At 47.4% G+C, this 24563-nt stretch overlaps 1 protein-coding gene across 1 annotated transcript; it reads left to right on the forward strand.

The window, feature by feature from the left end:
• The first annotated feature begins 4553 nt into the window (after positions 1-4553).
• Positions 4554-23466, forward strand: LOC149367183 (endothelin-converting enzyme 1-like). The gene is made up of 5 exons (XM_089573040.1): positions 4554-4690; positions 8543-8763; positions 14985-15052; positions 17018-18709; positions 22999-23466. The coding sequence occupies exons 1-5, from the start codon at positions 4554-4556 to the stop codon at positions 23464-23466; spliced, it is 2586 nt and encodes an 861-aa protein (XP_089429166.1).
• Positions 23467-24563: the final 1097 nt, after the last annotated feature.

Consider the following 24563-nt stretch of genomic DNA (forward strand, 5'->3'; position numbering starts at 1 on the left):
CCTCCTGCTCACTAAGAAAAGGGCTAAACGGGAATGACAGCTGTTCACGAATTGCTCGCTCACGACCATCTCGCGAACTACCTCAAAAGTGCGGCCTTCTCCCCGCATCTCGACCCAACGGTCAAAGAAACTAAACAACCTGGCAGCATATTGCGAGGCCGTTTCGCCATCCTGGGGCTTGCTCTGGCGAAACTTTTCTCGGTACCCTTCCGCGGTAAACCTAAACCTCTGAAGTAAGGCAAGCTTCGCTTTGTCATAGTCCACTGAATCCTCAGGCGAGAGCCGACCGAAGACCCTAAGTGCTTCGCCGCCAAGGCACAAGCTCAACGCCGTTGCCCACTTTTCTTTTGGCCAACCCTGACCCGTGGCCACATGCTCAAACCTCTTTAAGTAGGCATCGAGGTCATCCCGCGCTTCATTATACTGTGGTATGAGTGCGTGCGGGCTAATGGAGCTGGCCGGTGCGACGCTACGCTCTCCACGGTCACTTGGAGGAATTGCGCTACCCTCCATGAGTGTTATTTTTAGCTGCAAGTTCCGCGCCTCTAACTCCAATCTCTGCTTCTCCGTCTCTAAATTCCGTGCCTCTAACTCCATTTTCTGCTTCGTAGCTTCACGCTCTGTTTCTAAATTCCGTGCCTCTAACTCCAATTTCTGCTTCGCAGCTTCACGCCCCGTCTCTAAATTCCGTGCCTCTAACTCCAATCTCTGCTTCGTAGCTTCACGCTCAGCGTTTCTCTCTTCCCGTGCCTTACGAAGCTCGTCCTCCACCCACGCTCGCAACTCCGTGCCGCGCAAGCCCATGCGCTCGCCTAAAGCAACCAACTCTGAAGCGCTCATACTGTGCCTAAATTAACACAACAAGCAAAGAAATAAAAACCGACCTCGTCCTGTCGTAGCGGACGCCAAATTTGTGAGGATGTGTCAGATTGCCGGTTGTATTTAACACAGACACGAAAGACGCGGGTTCGATCCCGGCCGCGGCGGTTGAATTTCTTTGGAGGAGAAATTCTAGAGGCCCGTGTACTGTGCGATGTCAGTGCACGTTAAAGATCCCCAGGTGGTCGAAATTTCCGGAGCCCTCCACTACGGCGTCTCTCATAGCCTTAGTCGCTTTGGGACGTCAAACTCCATAAACCAAACCAAACCTAAAGGTATAAGCAATAAACGAGGCGGCTTTTATAAGAAAGGAAAGCAATTTCAGTATGGGCGTGAAAAGAGGAAAGAGACAAGAGAGCAACGCAACAACCAACGCAACAACACACGGAAAAAACACACAGGAGAACAGAACAAAATCCTCGCGAAAAATACAGGAAAAGGAAAATCGAAAAGGAAAGGAACACTACTTGTCTCTCATACGAGCATCGATCGGGGAGGACTGGCTGGGTATCGGGCTGTCAGGCAGTCTCTGGGCGTTCCAGTGTCGATGCACTGTTGCTGGCGTTTCCCCGTTGGCCTTCAGCGCTACCGCAGCGTCAGCGTCTGTGGGCTACCAGCACGGTTCCCAGGTCTGGTATCCCGGAAAGGTCACGTAGGCGCCAGAGGCGGCCTGTGTGGAGCAGCTGACGGATGGACGGAGAAGAGTGGCGCCTAGGCCTGGTGGTTGAGGCTCTCGACGCCGCGGTGGCTCAGTGGCTATGGTGCTCGGCTGCTGTCCCGAAATACACGGGCTCGATCCCGGCCGCGGCGGTTGAATTTTTTTGGAGGAGAAATTCGAGGCCCGTGTACTGTGCGATGTCAGTGCACGTTAAAGAACCCCAGGTGGTCGAAATTTCCGGAGCCCTCCACTACGGCGTATCTCATAGCCTTAGTCGCTTTGGGACGTTAAACCCCATAAACCAACCAATCGACGGATGTCCAGGTCTGGTGGCCCGGACGTCTGCGGCTGAGGCCCAAGCATGGAACTCGGGGAGCCAGCAGAACTCGTCCACGTCCGTCGCCCACCGCGCTCTTCTCTTCTCTCCCCCGTAATCCTCTTCCACCTGTCCCGGCGTACCCCTCCGCACGCGCTCCTCGTGCTTTTTGGTCTTCTCCCTCACAATTGACGCTGGATGGCGCTATCTCCTTACAGAGGGCAACAGCTAGGCCGGCGTGCGGGTCGGTGGAAAAATTTTCAAACCTGAGCGGAGGGATACGAGTGCTTGCACGCCACTGCGGGCATGTGTAAATACGGAGTGGTTAGCATGGAGGCGACTCCGGCGTGCAGAAAGTATATTACAAGCGACAGTAGAGGAGGCGCTTAAATATTCTGCCAAAGGCAGGGCGCATAACAATGGGGCCATACGAAGTATGATGGCAAACGGTCCGTCACCCCAAAGAGGGAAGGTGGCCGATACGTAAGGCGGCGTTCAAGAGGAAAAGGAATAAATGAGGGCTGGCATGCTAAACGCGGGGGACTAGAGGACGAGTGGTGCGCGAACCCATCGCGGTGACAGGATCTTGTTGCTCGTGAACGGAAGGCCCGGAGAGGTAGAAGAAATATAAGGGCAGCATGGCTTAATGGTGGACCTGTTCCACTCAAGATTCCGCTGACCTGGGGAAAATTTTACATAGGACAAAAGAGTGGCTGTGTAAATCAATGGGTAGGTAAACGCCGGAAAATAATTAACGCCGGAGTTGGTGAAGATGGCAATCTTGCATGACATTGTTGCAGATGTCCCATGAAATGTTCCCCACGTGTTGCCGATGTTTCCATCCGCCATACAATGCCCTCTCCTTCGTCTTGGGGTTCGCTGTACGTGCCTTCACTTTTTTCAGGCTAGCTTCTGCAGCAGAAGTCACGACCGACAACGGGTAGCCCGCTGACAAAATTCTAGCCAATTGGTTCTTAAAGCTAGACTGCATTTCATGGACGCAGGATTTCTGAAGCGCCCAATCCAGACACAAACTAACTATGCCTTTTTATCACCTTCGAATGAGTAGAGTCGTAAGGCAAGAGTTGCTTCTGAACACGAGGGGCGTACATCCAACAAACATGATCGCTGCCCAACTTCACCCGAATATCTGAAAAGTTAATTTCGTCGTTATCCGGTGCCTCATAAGTGAATGTTAGTCCATTTCGATGCTTTCTAAGAGCATCTAGAATCCTGTTAACAATAGCGCAGTAGTATATAAGGGCTCTGCTTGTCCAAAAAAATAAAAAGCACATCAAAATATCGGTACACTTTTATGACCTCGTCTGAGTTAAAAACAGCGCTTAAAACTTGGTCAATGCTGGCTAAAGAAATGTCGCTTAATACGGGTGCGATGCAAGATCGAATGCAACTGCCTTTCATCTGGAAATAGAGGTAACTGTTAAAAGCGATAAAAGTCCCTTCAAGGTAAAATTCTAAAAGAGTAAAAAAAATGTGAACAGATATACCAGCTGAATTTTGAAAAGGGACAACACTACTCTTATCAACACATTGTCTCAAAGAGGCCAACAACTCTCGGCGAAGTATAGAATAAAACAGATCCTCTACATCGACAGAGAATGCAAACCTATGTTGTGGTCGGTCCTGAGAAAATTAACTACGTCCTTAGAATTTTTAATAAGGAACGAATCGTGATCAGTAAGCTATTTCAAAAATGTTTGGAGAAATTGGCTAGCATGTAACTATCAAGAGCCTTTTTCACTTACAATAATCGGAAAAGGGACCCCGGGTTTGTGCGTCTTAGCACCAAAGAAAAGATTCAAAGCATTACATTTAGACTTAGTAACTCGCGTAAGCAAACTTTCATTTCATTGCAGCGTTCGTCCATGTTTTGTCCATGTTCCTTCTTTTTGTGATTGTGGTTCTTCGCTGTCGGTATGAAACAAGAATGTTACCAACTTGCCCAAAGACGCACTTTACCTGGCAAGGTGCCCACCTGCCACCTCCCATAGAGTTGTGGGCAAACTGCCCATTGTTGCAGGAGGAAGTTTAGTTAATCATAGCTCTGGAAGTTCAACCTATGTCTCAAGAGCCCCGTCGACTACTGGCCCTGTCGGTGCATGGGAGGGCCGCACCGCTTAAGCGCTGCACCAATGCACCAGGAGTGGTATAAGGACTCGCAGTGATCTATGAATGTAAAATAGAGAATAACTAAGTCCGCATATATGATCATTAACTCAATGTCGCTATATCAACAACTTCCAGCCGTGAACAATGGATCCGATAACCGGGACTGAAGCGAAACCGAAATGCCATAGCACCTAACTTGCATTTGGCTGAAGTACGCAAATCGACCGTCATTTTTTTTCTTTCCATTTTGCAGCTTATTTACGCCGACCGTGAAGTAACTCGTCCTGCAAAAGTACTTCTCAAACAAGCCTCAAACTTCTCCACAGAAGCTTCTCAAGCAAGAATTCTTACAACAGCGACAAAGTTGGCTGTCAGCGCTCACGCAGCCTACTTCCGAAGTCCCCCGTGTCGCTGGAGCTGTTGAAAAAAAGGAAGAGGATCGCCATTTGCGTGCGCGTGGGTTGGACTGCGCGTGACAGAGAAGGCAGAAGAAGGTCTCCCTGAGAGCCGGCTGCACGCCCCCTTTTCATACGCTACAACAACAACACCCGACGAGCTCCTCCAGCCGCCATGTCTTCGATTGGCACCAGAAGCCGTTCCCCTCGCGTTGGCCGCAAGTCGTCGAAGGCCACGGACCGGCCACCCGACCAGGACCACAGCACGACGCGGTCCACTCCTGTCGCGGCACCACCAACCACGCTTCAAGGGTAAATATCTCGCATATCGTGGAAGGGACTGCAGTGTTTCTCAGCCTAAGGGGCTCCCGGCTATCGTATGTACGCAGACATAACCTGGGGCTAAATGACGGCGGCTGCTGTTCCTCTCTGCCTCGAATACCCGCTCTTGAGTTACCCCTAACCAACCCTAACAAAGTCATCCTGCGCCATCCGCCAAGCTGCGAAATTTTGTAGCGAATGCAGCGCAGGAACGCGCGTTCCTAACCTCAGAGCGACAAACCTTGCAGTTTCTGCAGCTGCTTAGTCCCGTGGAGAAGCACGGACGAGCCGGGCTCGTCACAAGCTGACGGTCGTATCTGGCTCAGGACGAGTGCAGCTTGTCGTGTGTTTCCTGGCAGCGGTTTAACTCAGAAGTAGGAAGCATAGGATTCGTAATCGAAAGCATTTCGTGGTTCCCCAAGAGATGGCCGCCCAATAATATTGCTGCGATAATATGTTCATCATCATTTTCAAGCACTGTTGATTCCTGCATTTTGTAAACCCCACCCCTCATGTAACACCCTGGAAAAGGGTCTTTAAGGAAAATAAAGTGAAGTGAAGTGAAGTGCTAAATCACGCAGCGCTGTCTCAGTGGTTATGGTGCTTGGCTGCTCACCCAAAAGACGCAGGTTCGATCCCGGCCGCGGCGTTTGGATTTCTTTGGGGGAAAAATCCTAGAGGCCCGTGTACTGTGCGATGTCAGTGCACGTTAAAGAACCCCAGGTGGTCGAAATTTCCGGAGCCCTTCACTACGGCGTCCCTCATAGCCTGAGTCGCTTTGGGACGTTAATCCCCATAAACCAAACCTATTTGATGCCTTTTTCAAAGAAAAAAAAATGGAATGGACAGTCAAGCTGCTCCAATGGGTATGACGCGATATATCGAATAATGGATTAATTCTCATATATGCAGGTTAATCTCTAGTTCTCTAGTTTAGTTCTATAGCTTTCAGTAGGACAACTGTTTTGTACAAGCATAGAGACCAGCGCATGCGAGAAATAGTTGAAGCGTTCCTGATTCATCAAAAGCAAGAAAAGTGCGTGAGCAAGCCATCTGTTGCGCTCACTGAAAAAGATTATTTCAGCAGCTAAGTGACTAGCGCTTGTTTTACGACCTTCCTTCTTTCTTCCTGGTTTGTTGACGTACTCGATCAACGATGCAATGCCGCCTGTTGGTCGTGCTTAGATTTTCCTATTTATTGCGCCATCTTAGCATTAGAATCATCACTCATAAGTCAGCGCTTGTGTCTGTCCGTTTCTTTAGTCATTCCCAACTTTACATTCATAGATCCCTGGGTGTCCCTCCATCACTCCTGGAACAGTGGTGCGGCAGTTAAGCGATGTGCCAGTGCCCTGCGATGGCAACTACTCTCAGCGGTGGGACTTTGCTCTTCCGGAGCGACCAATCGTTAATTGCTACTTCCATGGAGGCCATATTTCTCGCTATCACGTGGGCAGGTTGTGATGACGCCACAAGGTCACGTGAGCTAGATAGTCCACCTGCTTCCTAGGTTGCTTTCTGGCGACCACTTGCCAGAGCATGCCAGTGATATTTCGCTCACGACGCCGACACAAGATTTAACGCTAGCGCGTAACATGTGCCCGTTAGGAGGTTAAGGGACGTCAGATCGGTTTCGCGACATTCGGAGTCCGCACAGGTGTGAGTGTTTTGCTCCTTGCACAGGTGCAATATAATGATACATCCCATGGCTCGACAGTCGATCGGACGGCGGCGCTTGAGCGTCCCCTTACAGTTTGGAGGGTGAGTTAATTAAATTTCTATATCGCCTGGCGCGAACAGTACATATCTGATCTAACCAATCAAGAATTCCTGTTAGAAAGAAACCCCTCTACCTATGTAGCATGTTTAGTGGCTGCCCATGAATAATGAGGTAGCGTTAAAGGCCCCATTATCCAGAAAATCCGGTGTCGTCATTGTGAGCGTTAAATCGTGGGCATAACTCTGGCACGTCGTCACCAGAGAGCACATGAAAGGCAGGCGGGCCAAATAGGTCACGTGACCTTGCGGCTTCATCACAATCTGTAAAAGCGAGCTAATTGCCCACCGCGGCAGGAGGGAGTTAAATTAATATCTGCTCACTCTGGAAGAGCATAGTCTTAACGCTTGGAGCACTTGCCATCAAGGGCAGAGGCGCATCGCTTAACCGCAGCGCCACTGCGCCCGGAGCGGCGCGAGAACTCCCAGGAATCCATGAACTTAAAGTAGAGAATGTCCTTCTGCATATATGGGAATTAACCCATTAGGCTATCCCGTCATACCCTTAAGGTGGAGAGAAAGTGTTCACTCCAATTTTTTTATTGCGTAAGCAATACTACTCCAAGTTTCGAGCCTCACATAGCTCCCGGCGGTGGCCACGGTCGACCTTCAGCCGCAGCGAGGTCAAACAGATGGCGCGCCGTTGCCATAGCAACTGTTTCAGCCGCGTTCCACCAGGCTCCACGCTGCTTACGCAACTTGCCCTGTTTAACCAGACCTAAACCTCAGTTATTTTTTTTTCTTCGTAACTTATCCAGTGGTATGAAATCTTGTTGTATGATACGGCATGTCACGTTCAGGGCTATAGGACAGACGGCACGAGGAAGGTCTCCGAACGAATTCGACCACCTGACGTTCGTTACGTGCACTGACAGCGCCCTGCATGCGGGTATCTCCTGCATTTCGCTTCCTTCGAAACTGGGCTGTCGGGCCCTCAGCCTCTACAACCGGAATCCATAGCCACTAAGCACCACTGCGGGTGCCTGGTAGGGGCATTCGTATGCATTCAGTGCATGCGCGACCCATCCTGTTCCATTTCATTTCATTTTCTTAAAGACCCCTCGGGGGTGGGGAGGTGTTACATAATGTGTGGAATCAGGAAAAGAAATGAAAAATAATAATACCGCGTGTGTAGAGATACCTGCAATGTTCGGTAAAATCTGAGCGAGGAGAGAGAGAAACCGTTTAATGAAAAAGCAGAAAATTCAACCGGCAATAAAAAGTTTCAGCGAACAGTTACGCGCAGCTGATTAGACGATGTGCTGTGACAATATTTTGCGTCTGAAGCGTCCGCTTCATATCCTATGCACAGCACGCTCACCTAAAGCACATTCCGTGCACAGGTCATGCTTTTCAGTGCCACCTTTACAGCCCGTTCGGGTAATATTCTTCTATATTTAAAAAACTGAAAACTATAAAGTTTTTGCTACAGTGCCATACGGCGACTGACACCATTTGTCAAGGGGAAAATTCTAAGCACAGCCGTCAGGGCCAAATGATCATATATCGCGATGTAGGCTGAGCGGACTCAGCAGCAGTTCATGTGTATTGAATTAGCTGACTCCTCATCGAATCAAATGCCAGGTTATTTCATCATGATCAGTTCGATCCTTGCTGCCTGTAGCGCTGCATTTAAAAATGATCAACCACCCGCCGTGGTGGCTCAGTGGATATGACTTAAGGCTGGTCGGCACATGGAGGCTGGTTAAAATTCTGGATCTTGAAAAAATGCTGAGTAAAACAGGAGTCTACAAGGCTCCCACACAAAAAGCTTGTGGTTTAAGAGGGACTGAAAATAACGCAAAGATATGGGTGGTGAATTAATGTACGTGCATAACAACTGGTCTTAAAGCGAACAAAAATAATGGGATGGCCGGAAAATCTAAAGGTAAAAATTTCATATTCCAGAGCACAACAGTGTTCCATACTGTAAATTGCTGGGATAGTTGGTCACAATGCGCAAAGGTGGAACCAGCAGTGCGGAGCGTGTGCCTTCTTTTTGTTGTCCTGGTTGCACCTTTAGAACAGTGTTCGATCGGATGACCCCTGCTCTTTCATCCTCTACAGGGCATCTACCAGTGGCGTAGCGTCCATGTTGCCATGCGCCAGCCCGAACGAGGAGCCCGACACCGACGTCCCGTCTCAGATGATTTCCAACATGGCCGCCTCCCTTGGGGCACTGTCGGGGCCAGAAGTCGTGGTCTCCGTGTCGGAGGCACCGAACGAGAACGCCGCATCTTTCCACGATCCTTTGAACCTCGACGCACGGTATCCAACAGGTCAAGGCGGTCTCAGTGAGTGTTGTGCTGTTGTGTATGGTGTGGCACGATATATCATCGCCATCATCATCAGCCTATGTCCGCTGCAGGACCTGTCTCTCGCATATCTCTCCAGTTAACCCTGTCTTCTGCCAGCTGCGGCCACCTCATACCGCAACTTCCTAATCTCACCTGCCCACATGACTCACTCTACCCTGATGCGCTTCCCCTTAACGATCAGCAGTTATCCCCCCTTTGCATTACATGCCTCGCCGAAGCCCATTTCTTCCTCTTGATTTGGACTAGGATGTCAATAACACGCGTTTGTTCCCTCACTAACTCGGCCCGCTTCCGGTCTCTTAACGTTACACCTATCACTGTCCTTTCAATGGCTGGCAGCGTTCTCCTCAATTTATGTTCAACCCTTTTCGTTAGCCTTCACGTTTCTGCCCCAAACGTTAGTACTTCAAGATAGAGGTGTTCACTTTCCTCTTGAAGGATACTGGTAAACTGTCATTCATCATCTGAGAATAGCTGCTAAGTTCACAGCACCGTGTTGTTGTTATTCTCCTAGCTATTTCAGTCTCGTGTTGTTTCCTTTCCAGACTGTCTGACATTACTACATTACTTTGCATTTCTTCACATTAATTTTCGCTTGTCTAATTCCTGGATCATGGTTTGCGCTTGCTCCGCTGAGTTAATTAGGCAAGCTGTGTCATCAGCAAATCAAGGATTACTAAGATATTCTCGATTAACTTTTATCCCCAACGCTTCCCAATCCAGTTATAATATCTCCTGTAAATATGCTATTAATAGTGGTAATGAGACCCTGTCTCCCTTTTTGGCACCTTTCTTGTTTGCTATTTTATTAGGTATTTTATCACCACTATACAGGGTGTTTTACGTAAAATGGTCACAAATTTTAAAACATAGGCTTTCTCTGTTACCGCGGTTATCCCCATAGCATTGTCAGCAGTGTAATTTTTAAGAATACAGTTAAGACGTGCTCGCGAGAAGGCTGGTCAACTAATATTGAATAGGTAACTTTTTAAGTATTACTGTTAAAAAATTACAGAGGATAGGAAATGGCGCGGTAAGTGTCTCACTTGTCCGTCGACACCTCAGCTGCGCCGTTAAGGAGGAAGAAGGGAGTGAAAGAAGGAAGAGAGAAAGGCGTGCCGTAGTAGAGGGCTCCGGACATTGGACAGCACACGGGCGCCTTTGTGTATCGTCGCAATCGAAACGCGCCGCCGTGGCCTGGTTCGAACCCGGAAACTCGGGCTCACAAACCGAGCGCTCTAACCCACTGAGCCACAGCGGCCTGTTGATGGTACTTTCCGTACAGCGCTTTACCACACGGGGCAGTGTGGTAGTAATGAAAGTGAATTATGCTCGGTAGGTTTTGCCTAGTTTCTGGAGGCGCACTGTTTTAGCCTGCTCACATCGGAGCCTACTCGTAATTGCGTCAGAGTCGTCACGAGGGTCGACGCGAAAAATTCAGGGGGCACTTTGGCTCTCTAAAGTGCTCCAAGGCGAATGCGTTTCCTGGCCACTGTGTTTTTATTTACTTATTTTTCATATTTTGTTTTTTATTTATTTTTTGCTCATTGTCTTAATTTTATTGTTTTTTATTTTTATTCCCACATCTTATATTTATTTTGTTTTTATTTTCGTTTATTTTCTTATTTTTATTCTTTATTTTTCTTTCTTGACTTAACTACTTTTATTTTATTTATGAAGCCCATGCATTCACTAGATGCGCCTTAATTCATGCTGGAACCTTGAGCCTTTTAAGCAGTGAGGCCGAAAGGCGGACGAATCTGCCGACGCGTCTGTCGACACGGCTGCCGACGCGTCTGTCGACACTCCTTCCGACGCGTCTGTCGACACTTCTCCCGACGCGTCTGTCGACACGGCTGCCGACGCATCTGTCGAAACTCCTGCCGACGCGTCTGTCGACACGGCTGCCGACGCGTCTGCTAACGACAGTATGAGGCATTAAAGGCTTTCGCCTTAATATCCACACGTGAGATGTTGGCGTTACGATTCTGCCTGTCGACTTGAACCGGCAAAGAGAAAACTCGTCTGCCGCCTTTAACGAAGCGACTGGTTGTTACAAATGCGACTTAAGTGTTCCTCTTCATACAGCAAGTATGCCGTTGTTCTACAATGTGCGTTGGCGGCGTTATCACAGCACGTAGTGGCCATCCCTGCTCTCTCTGGCTTCAGAGCCGTGCTGCTTCAGAGGGAAGCAATAACCTGGTGGGAAATATGCTTAGCCGTGAACTTTCCCAAAGGTGTAGGGAACAGTGTATGGCACCTCACCGCTGAGCGAGGGAGACCTTGTTTGCTTTTTGGAGAGAAAGCTCCATTTCTCGCGTACAAATCTTGAAGGTCGCATTAAGGTGCAGATATGATTTTGAAGCGGCGTCAATTAATAAAAAATAGAAGAAAATTGTGGTGTAGTTGCGAATCCAACCCATGCATGCGGAATGCAGTGATGATGATAATGAACGACTGTTATTGGTACAAGGAGGTATGACTGGACCGACTCTAAAGGGGTCTTAGGTGGGGTTCTACTACCGGACCCCAGTGGCGTCGGCGGCTGCCCGAGCGCGCTCAGCCAGTGCCTTTTGGACCTGTAGGTCAGAGCAGCCGAGCAGTGTTCAAAGCAAACATTTAAAAGAAACTCAGCTTCTTACCCCTGTGGTTGCTGATTCAATGCGGCAAGCGTTCTTCCATGCGTCTGGGCTGCTGTACAATGGTTCTGTACCAACTCCTGCCCTTTGTTTATTCCTATGTTTGGTTTGGTTAATGGGGTTTAACGTCCCTAAGCGACTCAGGCTATGAGGGACGCCGTAGTGAAGGGGTCCGGAAATTACGACCGCCTGGGGATATTTAACGTGCTCTGACATGGACAGTACACGGGCCTCTAGAATTTTGCCTCCATAGAAAGTCGACCGCCGTGGCCGGAATCGAAGCCGCGCCTTTCGGGTCAGCAGCCTAGTGCCATAACCCCTGAGCCACGGGGCGGCCTCTTGGGCACTAACTTCCGGCAATTCCTTGCAGCGCAAAATATGATTGCTCATAAAGGTGTACGCGAAGGACACCGCTCCCATCTTCTCGCCAAGTATCCCCAGTCTATCACCTTCCCGTTAGTATCACCAAGACACCTTCGGTCCCGACGAAATTCGCTGATAGTTTGAGAGAGGTCACGTGACCACGTGAGGTCATCGCTACCAGCCCTGATTAGCCACTCTTACTGGTCGAGATCGGTCACCCGACATTGCAACGTCATCGGAATCCTGCCCACCGTGGCAGATGACAATCTCACCCCCGGACTGTAAGCAATCCGCCCGCATGGTAACCAGAATTAAAATTAATGATTAGTGTTCAGAGGTCACGTGACCATGTGACGTCATCGCTACCAGCCCTGATTAGCCACTCTTACTGGTCGAGATCGGTCACCCGACATTGCAACGTCATCGGAATCCTGCCCACCGTGGCAGGTGACAATCTCACCCCCGGACTGTGAGCAATCCGCCGGCATGGTAACCAGAATTAAAATTAATGATCTGTGTTCAGAGGTCACGTGACCATGTGACGTCATCGCAGCTTGCCTACAGTGGCCGGTGGCTACCTGCCCATTGGGTTCGCGACAGGGGGCAAGTAAGGTAAAGTAGAACAAATAATTCCGCATGTAGGCAGAACCTCGTCAAAAAAGAGGAGAAGGAAGGAAAGACGAGAAAGGGAGGGATCTGTAACGCTATCACATGACACTCTTAAGGCTAGGTTAGGCGTCGACCAGGTTTTGTTTTTGTACTCTAGATTCACGCAGTGGGTTCATTTCACACGAGCATATCTGCATGATCAGAAACAAAAACCGTCTTTACCACAGATTTCTGCTCTCAAGGTCAGAAATGGCATTGAAAGAATTTAAGACTACTAGGAATAAGTTAAATTCTACACTACGACAAGCGAAAATGACCTACTACCAGCAGCTGTTCGTCGATGTTTCTAGAAAGCACCCCACTGCTATCTGGAAAATATTAAATAGGGTCTTAAATCGTGGAAACATTGATCAAGCCCCGAAATTCATATTACATGCCAACGAAAACTTATCTGGAAAAGAGCTTGGTGACCATTTTAATCATCACTTTGTAAATATAGCAGGGCCAATCAGTAATGCCACACACGTGCCCCAAAACACAGTCAATATCAGTAATGTTCCTTTGGGAAGTATTTTCTTCGAACCAACAAATTTATCTGAAGTTTTCAGTTCATTTCTGAACCTTAGAAACAGTAGAGCCCTCGACTTTGATAACTTGCAAATCAAGCCAATCAAATATGTCCTTGAATATATTACTTCTGTGCTTGTCCACATATTTAATTTGGCAATTGCAACACATACATTTCCAGACGCTATGAAAGTAGCCAGAGTATCGGTAATTTACAAAAGCGGCGACAAAAACCTAATGTCTAACTATCGGCCGATTTCAGTGCTTCCCGTCTTGTCAAAAGGACTTGAAAAAATAATTTTTTTCCGCATAACAAAATTCATAGAAAAATTTCATATTCTTAGCGATGCGCTATTCGGATTTCGAAAGGGTAGATCAACAGAATCAGCGTTATTGGAAATAAAAGAAGAAATTGTACAAAACATTGACAGCAACCAATTTACACTAGGCGTTTTCATTGATTTTAGTAAGGCCTTCGACTGCCTAAACCATAAAATTCTTCTTGGCAAGTTACATTCATACGGCATTCGTGGAGAACCGCTAATGCTGCTTGAGTCCTACCTGAGTAACACAAGACAATGCGTATCCCTAGACAGCCAACAATCTTCCTTGTTACCTATTGTCTGCGGCGTGCCGCAGGGAAGTATATTTGGCCCGTTCTTTTTAACATGTACATTAACGATTTAGTGGAAATTGACAAAACAGTTAAATTTTTCATTTATGCCGACGACAGTAGCTTTCTAATTACTTGTAGTGACCCAAACACACTAGTTGTAAAATGTAATGAAATACTCGGTAAACTATGCATGTGGTCACAGGCTAATTTTCTTAAACTTAATGCTACCAAAACCAAAGCAATATTATTTCGCGCCCGAAATCAGATTTTTAAAATGAACAGCGCACTACAATATCAAGGCCAACCTATCGAACTCGTCGAACAACATAAAATCCTAGGCATAACGTTTCACAGCGATTTGAGCTGGAACAATCATATCGGTCACATCTGTAAGATGCTTTCTGTAGTTGCTGGCGCGCTATCCCGCTGTCGAATGTTACTTCCTTTAAAAGCTAGGCTTCAAGTATATTATGGCTTATTTTTCTCTCAAATAAACTATTTTAATCTAGTTTGGGCTACCACAACACAAACCAACATAAACAAAATCAGTATCCTTCAAAATAAAATTATGCGCCACATCGCAAATATTGATACTGGCTTGACCACCGCCGATAGTTTTGCTGACTACAATATTATCCGAATTCATCACTTTTATGAGTATCGCATCTTGAAGTCATTTCTCTTTTCCACAAAAGAGTTCTAATCTTTTTTTAAACGTGTATCTTCACTGACACGCCACGAACACAATGTTGCTACCCGTAACACCGACCCTTGGCTCGTTCCTCATTTTCGCACCAATTATAAATTGCAGTCCATAAAGCACAATCTACCTGTTATATTAAATCGCCATAAAGATATGATTAACTTTTCGCGTAAAAAGCTAGACGAATACTTTAGTAAATTGTAATTGCCTTAATTGCCATAAAGATATGAATAACTTTTCGCATAAAAAGCTACACGAATACTTTAGTAAATTGTAATTGCCTTCTTCCTCGCATTTTGTAGTTATATAACTCTGTATAAGTGTCCTCTTTTGTGTGCTTTGTATATATGTATGTACTTTTTATATGTGTATACTCTGTTTAACTTTTGTATTGTATAGTATTTCTCCGTATGTACTGCCTGTCGCTGCTCTGTAAACGTCTCCGGGACTCAGTCAAGGCCCAGTCGGTCCTTTTAGCCCGGAGAACGTTCCAGCGTATAACTGGAGAATAAATTGAATTGAATTGAATTTGCACATGTGGAGTATACTGCTCTTTCTGCAGCTAAGAGCAAAATAGCCACTTCACGCATTCGTAACAGCAGATGATTTCAGTGTTACATAACGCGAGTCGGTTGGGCAGGAACACCCGTTTACCGTATTCTCATCTTCTGCCGTCGTCTCTTTTCATTAGAAGCCCCCAAGACGCTGACCAAGCGGAGGTCTGCTGAAGAGGCGGAAGCTTTCAAAGGACTACAGGAAATGGTATGCGGCGCCTTCCTTTTAGGAAATGCTCGTTGTGCTGTGTCAGATTGTCTTGATAAGCTCAGATTTGTCGGGGTGCAGTGCGGCAAAACAAAGAGCCTCCAGTAACCCTGGGTAGTGAGCATTGCGGGGAATCGCAGTCGTCATATAATTCAGAAAAAGGCCGTTTGGCTAACAACGAGTGATTTTGAGTCATCTTTACAAAGGGTCACAGGTTGCGGAATCATGGGGCCCATAATCATACGGATGAAGGATCATTGTTGAGTATTGGGATCACTGGGATTCTGCATTGCAAAGAAGATGACTGTCCTAATAAATAGGTTATTTAATCACTTGACTATTCGAATACCGATAGGTTGCTTAAGAATACTTGACGGATTCAAAAATGTGATGTGACTGATTTAAATACGCGACCAGGTACGTTTCATCATCGTTACACAACTCGTGTCATTCTGTGGAAATAATACCATCTCTGCACCCTTGCCGAGCTGAAGAAAAAGTGACACTGGAAGCCGCAAACTCACTGAATTGAGTTGGGCGGTCTATCGAGGGAGTGTGTAGCCTTAAGGTCAGTTCTTTGATTACTTGCCGTGTTTGGCGTAAAGATTTGTTTTTCCCGATAAGTATTATTCTTTATGCTTTATGCTCTTTATGCTATGCCCGGCAAGACACGACTATTATTCTTTATGCTTTACAATCAGATATTTGCCTCCTTATGCTCTGTTTTCATGGTGCGTGGTATTCTTTCGGTGGTTTCTGCAGTACTGGGGATCAGGAGACATGCTGAGACCGCTTTTTGAAATTCAAGCAGCCGTGCTTGATTTGGACGTTAAAAACGCCCTTAAGTTAACCTGTAGGCTCAACGTGCTGTTCTCTACGGCGCTGATGTGTTAGTACACAGACCAAAAGCTGCCAGCAATATTTTACAACGGCTCAAGGACCGCAGGTGCGGTGGTGACAAAAGAGCACCGCAGCTAGCAGCTATGCTACAAAACTGGAAAGTCGGATGCTTCAGGGAAACAATGCATTCAGAAGATGAATATGAATGTAACTTCTGTTTGCTTAACCAACTAAAACATTTACCACCTAGAATGCAAAAAGTGACTGAACGTGTTGCTTGTTAACATAAACGTCTTTTTCCTCTGGTCAAAACTGTTTAGGCTGGCCCTTCCCTGATGTTGCCTATCGATCTTGCGCTGTCGTCCATGTAGAAAAGGGAATTGGGAATTACGTGTGGTCTGAAATGGTAGGATTTCCGACATGTGATGTAAAGGCGGGAGAGCGCCACGATTTTTGCTTTTAGCAATGTTTTCCAGTGTATACCATTTTTTTTTTTCAAGGAAGCGTATTGCATTTGTGGCGCTCAGCGGATTGATGAATTCCTGACAGTGTAACTGTTTATGACGCAATCTCCACTGATTGGCAGCTTCCTGCTGACCGCCAAGCCTAGAGTACAGCTGTAAAAACACCGCGGCATAACACAGCAGAATCAGAGTCATCACTGACAACAAGCCGCGCTAACTTCCCATAGTTACGATTCGTTCAGTCTCAGCCCCTTGAGCCTGTGCTTTTTTATTAGTTCTGTGAACGTGAAATTGTAAGCAAGTCTGTGTAAACATTCAAAAATGTATTCCGAGCCTCGAGTACTTAGTCCAATGTGATATCGAAGGATGCTAAAGACAAATAATAGGGGGAAGAGCAGCGGCGCGGTTTTATCGATACACCGACCTGCATTGCTGCTGCTGTAAACGAACCATAATCACTCATATCAAAGGAAATTAACAAATGTTATCGGCTGTGGAGATCAACTTCCAGTGATTGCTCACTCCACTTGGATTAGTCTTCTTTTCGAAGTTCAGAGCATCGTAGCTTGAAGTCATCTGCTCTTAGGAAGGTCTTGGGATGTTGGGATGTCTTCACTACTGGCTGGACAGAGTTCATTTACAAAATGTCATTCTTCCGCAGATGAGCATCGGGTCTCCGTTTTCACCGCCGCCGCGCGGATTAACTGGACGAAAACTTGACCCCGTGAGGAAGACGGCAGCTGTCGTATTTCTGCTTTTTGTCATCACCACCTTTCTTTCGGTGGTGTTCTACATTGCGAGGACAATGCCCAGTCGTCGTGTTCTACCCACGGTTTGCACCACACGGGCTTGCCTGGATCACGCGCAGGCGCTGGGCTTAAAACAAGACAAGATACAACAATCTGCCTGCGAAGATTTCGGCCAGTTTGTGTGCTCCGGATGGCTGCACGAAGACACCCGGCCTAGTGAGTCCGTGCCACTTTTTCGCTTGGCGTACTGGCTGCTGGGACAAGCACAGCTTCGCGAAGACCTTCGTCGGCCCCTGAGCAAAAGAGTGAGGGTAATGATAGACTCCTGCCTTCGCCGGGAAGGCCCCGCCGAAGACACCGACGACTCGAAAAACCTCGTTGAATTTATGAGCAAAGAGTTGTTCCCCTGGCTGCTAGACCCCACCGATGCTCGGCTCGGAGACACCGCCGATTACTCAATACCCTTGCGGACTCTGGTAAACCTGTCCGTCCTGTGGGCCACGCCATTGTGGTTCTATGTTGAGTTCATAGAGCCATGGCACGGCACCGCTCACCGGCGGTCGGTATCCATAAGCCCATCGGGTATGCCATTAATTATGAACATAATAGATAAAGAGGTTAATAAGTACAAAGGCTTCTATAAAACAGTTGGCGACTGGGTCTTATCCGGAACCTTTGGAGAAAGATCCGCATTGCCTGCATTTGTTGAATTCGCAAAGGCTAGCAGTAACATTCAGAGCTCTATCCTCGGAAATCTGTCGCTGTTTTTCGCCGCTACACACCCGAGGCCTCGTTTTCTGCTGATTCGTCAATTACCACATCTGGTGCCAAAACTGCGAGCTCGTGACTGGGTCGAGGCGCTGCAATCCGCCTTCACCGCGAAACCGCCCCTGAATGAAGAGGACACACTCATCGCCACAAATGGCAACTTGCTGGATGTCATGCGTGTGCTCTTCGCTTCTTACTCAGCCCAGGAGGTGACCTTCCATACGGCGTGGTGGTTCATCCAGCTCCTTGCCCCTATCGCTAGTAGCTCGGTGCGAGACCTCTTCATGAAACACCCGCTGTCCGAGTTCTTCTATCCGATGGCTTGCGGTATAAACGCTGCCCTCGTGTACACGATGCTTTTTTCGGGCGCCGACGACAGCGTAATGCCCGAAGTGCACAGACTCGACGTTTCGGATCTCTTGAGCACTCTGCACAAGACGGCGCTCTCGGAGGTCGGCTCCTGGTCCACCCTGGACACCAAAGCGGTCCGTGCTGTCGGCACGCGGCTGCAGAACACCAGCACCGTGATATGGCCTCTGGAAGAGTACATGACAAACCGGAGCTTGGAAATCCTTTACGGACGCGACTACAAAATGGAGCAGAGCTTCTTCGGCCACTGGCGCTTGAGTCGCGAGCAGCTGCAGAAGTCACTAGGCAGTGAAGAGTACCAGGCGAGCCTTCGGTTGTTTCGTGTGCAGTCCGCCCACCTGGCTGCGTACAGCCCCGTGACGAATGTGATTTCCGTAGGGGTGGCTGCACTCGCCGCGCCGTACTACGCCGACGAAGGCACGGACGCCATGGCCTACGGGGGTCTCGGATTCATGTACGCAATGCAGGTAAGTGGAAGCGCTCGAGGTTCCAAAATTTACGCTCAGGAAACAGGGGGCCTTGACTAATTTATTTATTTTTATTTATTTATTTACCCTTAAGACCCAGAAGAGGGCATTACATAGGGGGGGGGGGGGAATGATTAAAAGAAAGCACACATAACAAATCAACTCATAACAAATGATGGTAAATATACAGAAGGCAGAGTTTGGGTAACATTTGGTTAAGTGCAGTAAAACACATTGAAACCGCAAAATTCAACACGTTGAAACAGGAGAGTAATAATTAGGGCAAAATAAGTAACTAAAAATACAATGGCACACAAAAGAGGCTCCGGAGCTGTTCAGCAAAAAAAGGCCCGCCAAAAAGTCACGGACACGGTAAATCATCTAGCACTCTATGATGCATTTTCCGTGTTCAAAAATGTTAGTAAAGCTGTTTGAAAAGATGATAATTCAGTATGGCCGACAATGCTGGATGGCAATGAGTTCCATTCATTTATTGACAAAACCAGTGGTGACTTCTGATATTTTAGTGTGCGAGCGAAAATCGGACGTACCTTATGCGCATGATCCAGGCGAGCTGAACAATGAGGTGCAGGAAAGATATGATTTCGGGAGAATGGCGTTTCGCTATAGTATAAGGTGTGAAATAATGACAACCGGGCGAACTTTCTACGTGTAGCAAGAGGTTGAAGATTCATGGCTTGCTTCATTGCTGATACGCTTTGATGACGTGGGTAGGATGACAGTATGAATCTGACGGCTTTATATTGTACTGCTTCTAGAGCATTTGTAAGAATCGCGTGGGAGGGGTTCCATATAACAAGAGGCGTATTCAATAGATGACCTGATAAGCGTTGTATGAGCGCTGTGCCGTGTTTCAGCGTTCGCAAGGGGTAAACGGCGTTTCAAGAGACCAATTTTTTTAAAGGCTTTATTAGTTATATATTCAATGTGAGCACCCCAGGTTAAGTTCTGACTGAAAAACCCTCCCAGATATTTTATACACGACACGGAGTCAATTCCACTATTATTTAACCGGTAATTATTCTGTGATGTTTCTGCTACGCTAGAGAATCTTACATGCTTAGTTTTACTGACATTATCCATCTGCCACGTTGAACACCATTCAGTTAGTTCTGTTAGATCTGATTGGAGAGCTAGTGCATCAGTCGGGGTGGTTATCTGCCTGTATATTACGCAGTCATCTGCGAAAAGCCGTATTGATGAAGTAATATTAGAGGCTATGTCGTTTATATAAATTAGAAAAAGTAATGGCCCTAATACTGAGCCCTGCGGGACACCGGATAATACGCGAGTGGGTTTAGAAATCAGGTTCTCAGTTTTGACCGACTGATAACGATCGGTTAGGAATTGCTCGATCCATGTAGTTGTTTTGTCGTCGAGCTGTAAATTTCGGGTCTTTAGCAGTAGGCGTCTAAAGTCAATGAAAATGGCGTCTGTGAGATGAGACATGTGTATTGATTGATGAAGGTCAGTCACAAGCTCAAAGAGTTGTGACTGGCATGATCGGTTTTGCCGGAATCCGTGCTGGTTCTTGAGAAGTAAGTTATTTAGGTTCAGATGGTTCATGATGTGGGAAAAGAAGATATGCTCTAGTAGTTTGCAGCAGATACAAGTAAGTGAGATAGGCCTGAAGTTGTTTGGATCGGTGTTACTTCCTGATTTGTGTACGGGAATGATGTGTGCTTGTTTCCAGTCCTCCGGGAGCTGTCCTGTATCCAGAGATTGTTGAAATATCAGCGCGAGCAAACCAGATGATTCGTGACATGTTAGTTTCAGAATCTTTGTACTGATCCCATCGGGTCCTGGGGCCTTTTTTAGTTCTAGCTTGTCGATTGCGCGGGCGACGCCATTTGTTGTGATTGTAATAGGTGCAAATTGAAACCGTATGTATGTTGGAGAAATGGGCGGTAAATTATCAGTGGGGAGTCCATTTGTGAACATGTCACTAAAAGATTTGTTTAAGATTTCGGCGCACTCGTCTAACGGTAAGGGCGAGCCCTCTCCTGTAGTTAGTGCTGGTGAAATGTTGCTGCTTTTAGGATTTACAGTGCGCCAAAACTTTTTGGGATCACTTTTTAATAGTTTCGGAAGTGTGTCGTTATAGTATTTTTGTTTCTCTTCTTCGAGTTTTCTTTCAGTAAGCGCAGCAATTTCCTTATATTTCATCCAGTCGAGTGGTGCATTAGTTCTTGAAGCTCTTCTGTATACCCTCTTTTTTCTGTTTAAGTACCTTTTGCATTCGTTAGTGAACCAAGGATCATTTATTCGGTTTGAGATTGTGAACTTGGGAACGCATATCTTCTCAAGTTCTTTTAATTTATCACGAAATAAGCACCAGTTTTCATTAGTAGTACGTTTAGTGAAGTCGAGGCGGAAATCAGCTGCAAAGCTTGTTAGAATGCTATTCAGTTTAGGTATATCTGCACGTGCGTAATCCAGTATCTCTTTGCTGATCCTTGCGTTATCAGGGCGAGGCAAGCTGAAGCGGCAATGAATAATGTTGTGGTCGCTGATTTCCTCCAGCACAGAAGCAGACGCATGGTCAGGACGGTTGGTGAAAACTAGATCTAAGGTATTATCGCCGCGTGTGGGTTCACGAACCAGCTGAGTTAGTTGATAAAGTTGCATCAGATTGAGAAAGCAAATACATTCGGCTCGGTTATTATGATGGCTGACAGAATAATCCAACCAGTTGATAGAAGGATAGTTGAAATCTCCGCACAGTATAAGAATTGATTTGGGATGTTTAAGTGTTATCTGCTCTAAGGCTTCATTCAGGGAATCAGTAAAATCAGATGCAGAGTCAGGAGGTCTGTAAAAACTCTTAAGATAATTTTTCTAGTTCCAACATGTGCCGAGACCCAAATCATTTCCAGTCCTGTGTCAATAGGTACAACGGTCGGGCGAAATTCCTTTTTTATTGTTATGATTACTCCTCCCCCTCGAGAACCGATCCTATCTTTACGAAAATTTTGAAACGAAGGCGGAAATGACAATTCAGAGTCGGGGATGTCGTCCGAAAGCCAGGTTTCAGTGCCGACAATGACATCCGCGGAACATGTGTAGATGAATGAATTGAGAACATGAAGTTTCGGTATTATACTGCGGAAGTTTGCCAAGAGAACCGAAACGTTATTGGTGTCTATGTGTTTGCTATTAACGCCAGCAATGTGTGGGAACCGTAAGCTGTAGGAATCGCGCACACAGGGGGTTGCGGTAAAGCACATTGTTGCTCTACCACAAGACCTTCGAAGCGGGGGTCCACCGAAGCGGTGGCCTTGTGGAAGAGCATCCCCCTTCCTTTGAGGAGGTGCTGGGTCGGATCCGCAGCGGCCGAGGATACCCACCGATTTTTTAATGGGCACAATATTTCCCTCGTCCAGGCGCTCGGCTCTTCTGGGGTGAAGTTCTTGCAGAAGGGCCTTTGATCGCATCGCTCACACTCGGTTGAAGAGCTAATCGCGAGGGACCGAAATCCTCCTTTTGCGTTATAGACCAATGTGGCCCTTTTTCGAAGCGCTTGTTCAAGCCCACAGGCACGGGCGCAAGGTCCTTTCCCAAGCACCAAGTAGGACTAGGGGGTTTGTACGGCTTGCACCCATTTGACAAAACCGGTGGGTTTGAAGCTGCTTGAAGGGGAAGTCGACCCCACCGAAGACGAGGCGTGTGTTGAGCCAGAGTCGGGAGGACGATCCAGTGTCCTCCTCTGTGCTGTATGTCCGCGTGCTTTCCACCCCATTTGTTCAGCTCGCCTTTGCAACGCCGACCGAACGGGCTCAGTAGTGAGCAACTTTGCAAACAAGACCACTGCTAGGGCTGTATTGGATGCACCGGAATTGAATCGCACGATTGAGCTGTATCCACTGTTTTTGGGTTAACATGGTTAAGTTATTTTCTTCTTCAGTCTGGCCAAAACGGAGGATTGTGAGCTATTAGCAAATGAAAGGGACAGTACAGTTTTCCTGACGGTGGTGCGCGAGGAATGAATAGCCAATAGAAGGAAGGTGGCACCGTTAATTTTCTACGACATGTGTGTATCTCTCAGTGCCACAGCTGTAAGCTTGAAGCTACGAAGGGACAGTACATTTTTCCTGACGGTGGTCCGCGAGGAATGAATAGCCAATAGAAGGAAGGTGCCACCGTTAATTTTCTACGATATGTGTGTATCTCTCAGTGCCACAGCTGTAAGCTTGAAGCTACGATAGTGTTTGCGACAAGCTCCCTTAACCGGACATTTAATTATATTCCCGCCTCATCGGCTCTCGCAGCTCGCGCGCACTATCAACGCGCTCACGGTTCTGCTCAGCGAAGACATGACACAGACACCGTGGGATCCGGCATCGTCCGCCGTCGACCCCGGGGGAGGGAGCACCCACAACATCGGCTCACCCGGGCGAGCCCTGTGGGAGCTGGGCAGGTGCTCGGCCGACGTCACTTCCGGCGGCAACGTAACGGCGCTCTTCCCCCTCCTTCCTGCGCTGAAGATCGCGCACGCGGCCTACCTCCGCTTCCGCAGCGAAGATCGGGACCTGCGGCTTCGAGGCCTGGAGGAGTACAGCGCAGAACAGGTCTTCTTCCTCACGGCCTGTCACGTGACCTGCTGGGAGAGAAGCGACCGCCGCCGCATGTCGCCTGAATGCACCGAAGCTATGCGCAACTTCGAGCCATTCGCCCAGGCCTTCAGCTGCCCCGCGGGGTCACCCATGAACCCGGAGCACAAGTGCGCCTTCCTGTGAGGGCGGGGCCGTTGATATCATGTGGGACGCAGAGTAGACTTCTGTGGAGTAGCGTTGATGCGACCCGCAACTCGTGTGCCAAATATTGTTGCCAAAACTTTGTCAGCATTGTATTATTTGAAGACTTTCGCGAAGCGCGCTTTGTTTGAGCCCCTTTATTTTCCATAAACTGAGTAGTTACCGGCCGTGTAGACCTTATCTTGAGGACGAAGCTATTCGCTCGAAGGCGCTTGAAGATTTTTGACTCGTGTGTAACGCTGGCCACGGGTTATTTTCGTCGTAGTACTCTTAATTATGAGCCTATCGAGAGTCTCCTTCCGGCGCAGACGTTACAGCTATACAGATAGTTTTCATTGCTAATTTTCTTTGGTATAGACCAATGCTACCAGTTGAGCAGCAGCTTTTTTCTTGCCCTAGTGTTTCCGCTAATATGTCGTAAAGAGAACAAGCACTAGTATGTGAGATGGTTCACAAAAACGTACTTCGAAGCTTTGTGAACCGTCTTGAAACGCGTGGTCTAAAGCTGACCCAGGTTTTTTCATCCATGCGTACAATGTGGTTGATTTCATCGGCTGTGAAGACAGAATGCACGAAGTCTTTTAGGCATATTTTCCTATCGAATATGATTCCTTTTAATCGTGCTGGCGGCGTAGAGAATCATGGATGTGCTTCATCTGTTCTTTTTTGTTTGTTTTTTACCACGTATATCTGCTCGTTCATTTTCTTGGAGGGTCTCGGAAGGACATCCGAAGTATTAACTACCTGTGAATAGGACTGCTCACATAAAAATCGAGTTACCGGAGATCCAAAATGAGTCCAAATTCTAACGTCATGCTCCGAGTTTCCTTGTCTGAGAGTAGTTCGTAAGTGTTCCTTTGACAAAGCGGTTTAGTTTTTACTCCGCATATTTAAGACTAAGCGCATTCACACAGGCAGTGTCCGGGTATGCAGAAAACGCCGGAAACACTCTGTCCAGTTACTCCGCTTGAAATGCCAGAAAGTGCCCTATTGTTAAATTCGCACGCTCCGAATTTTGAGGCTGGTGGGATACCGGCGTGTCTTGCGTGCTTCGACACGACTTAGAGCGCTGGCGTCAT

The sequence above is a fragment of the Amblyomma mixtum genome, chromosome 1, assembly GCF_055824585.1.
Source record: "Amblyomma mixtum isolate Tamu chromosome 1, ASM5582458v1, whole genome shotgun sequence".
Lineage (NCBI taxonomy): Eukaryota > Metazoa > Arthropoda > Arachnida > Ixodida > Ixodidae > Amblyomma > Amblyomma mixtum.

Excerpts from the sequence above, each read along its gene's own strand:
- LOC149367183 (XM_089573040.1), top strand. The coding sequence starts at position 4,554 with ATGTCTTCGATTGGCACCAGAAGCCGTTCCCCTCGCGTTGGCCGCAAG. Across the intron at positions 4,691-8,542 it reads CCACCAACCACGCTTCAAGG|GGCATCTACCAGTGGCGTAG; the intron begins GTAAATATCTCG and ends CATCCTCTACAG. Across the intron at positions 15,053-17,017 it reads TCAAAGGACTACAGGAAATG|ATGAGCATCGGGTCTCCGTT; the intron begins GTATGCGGCGCC and ends ATTCTTCCGCAG.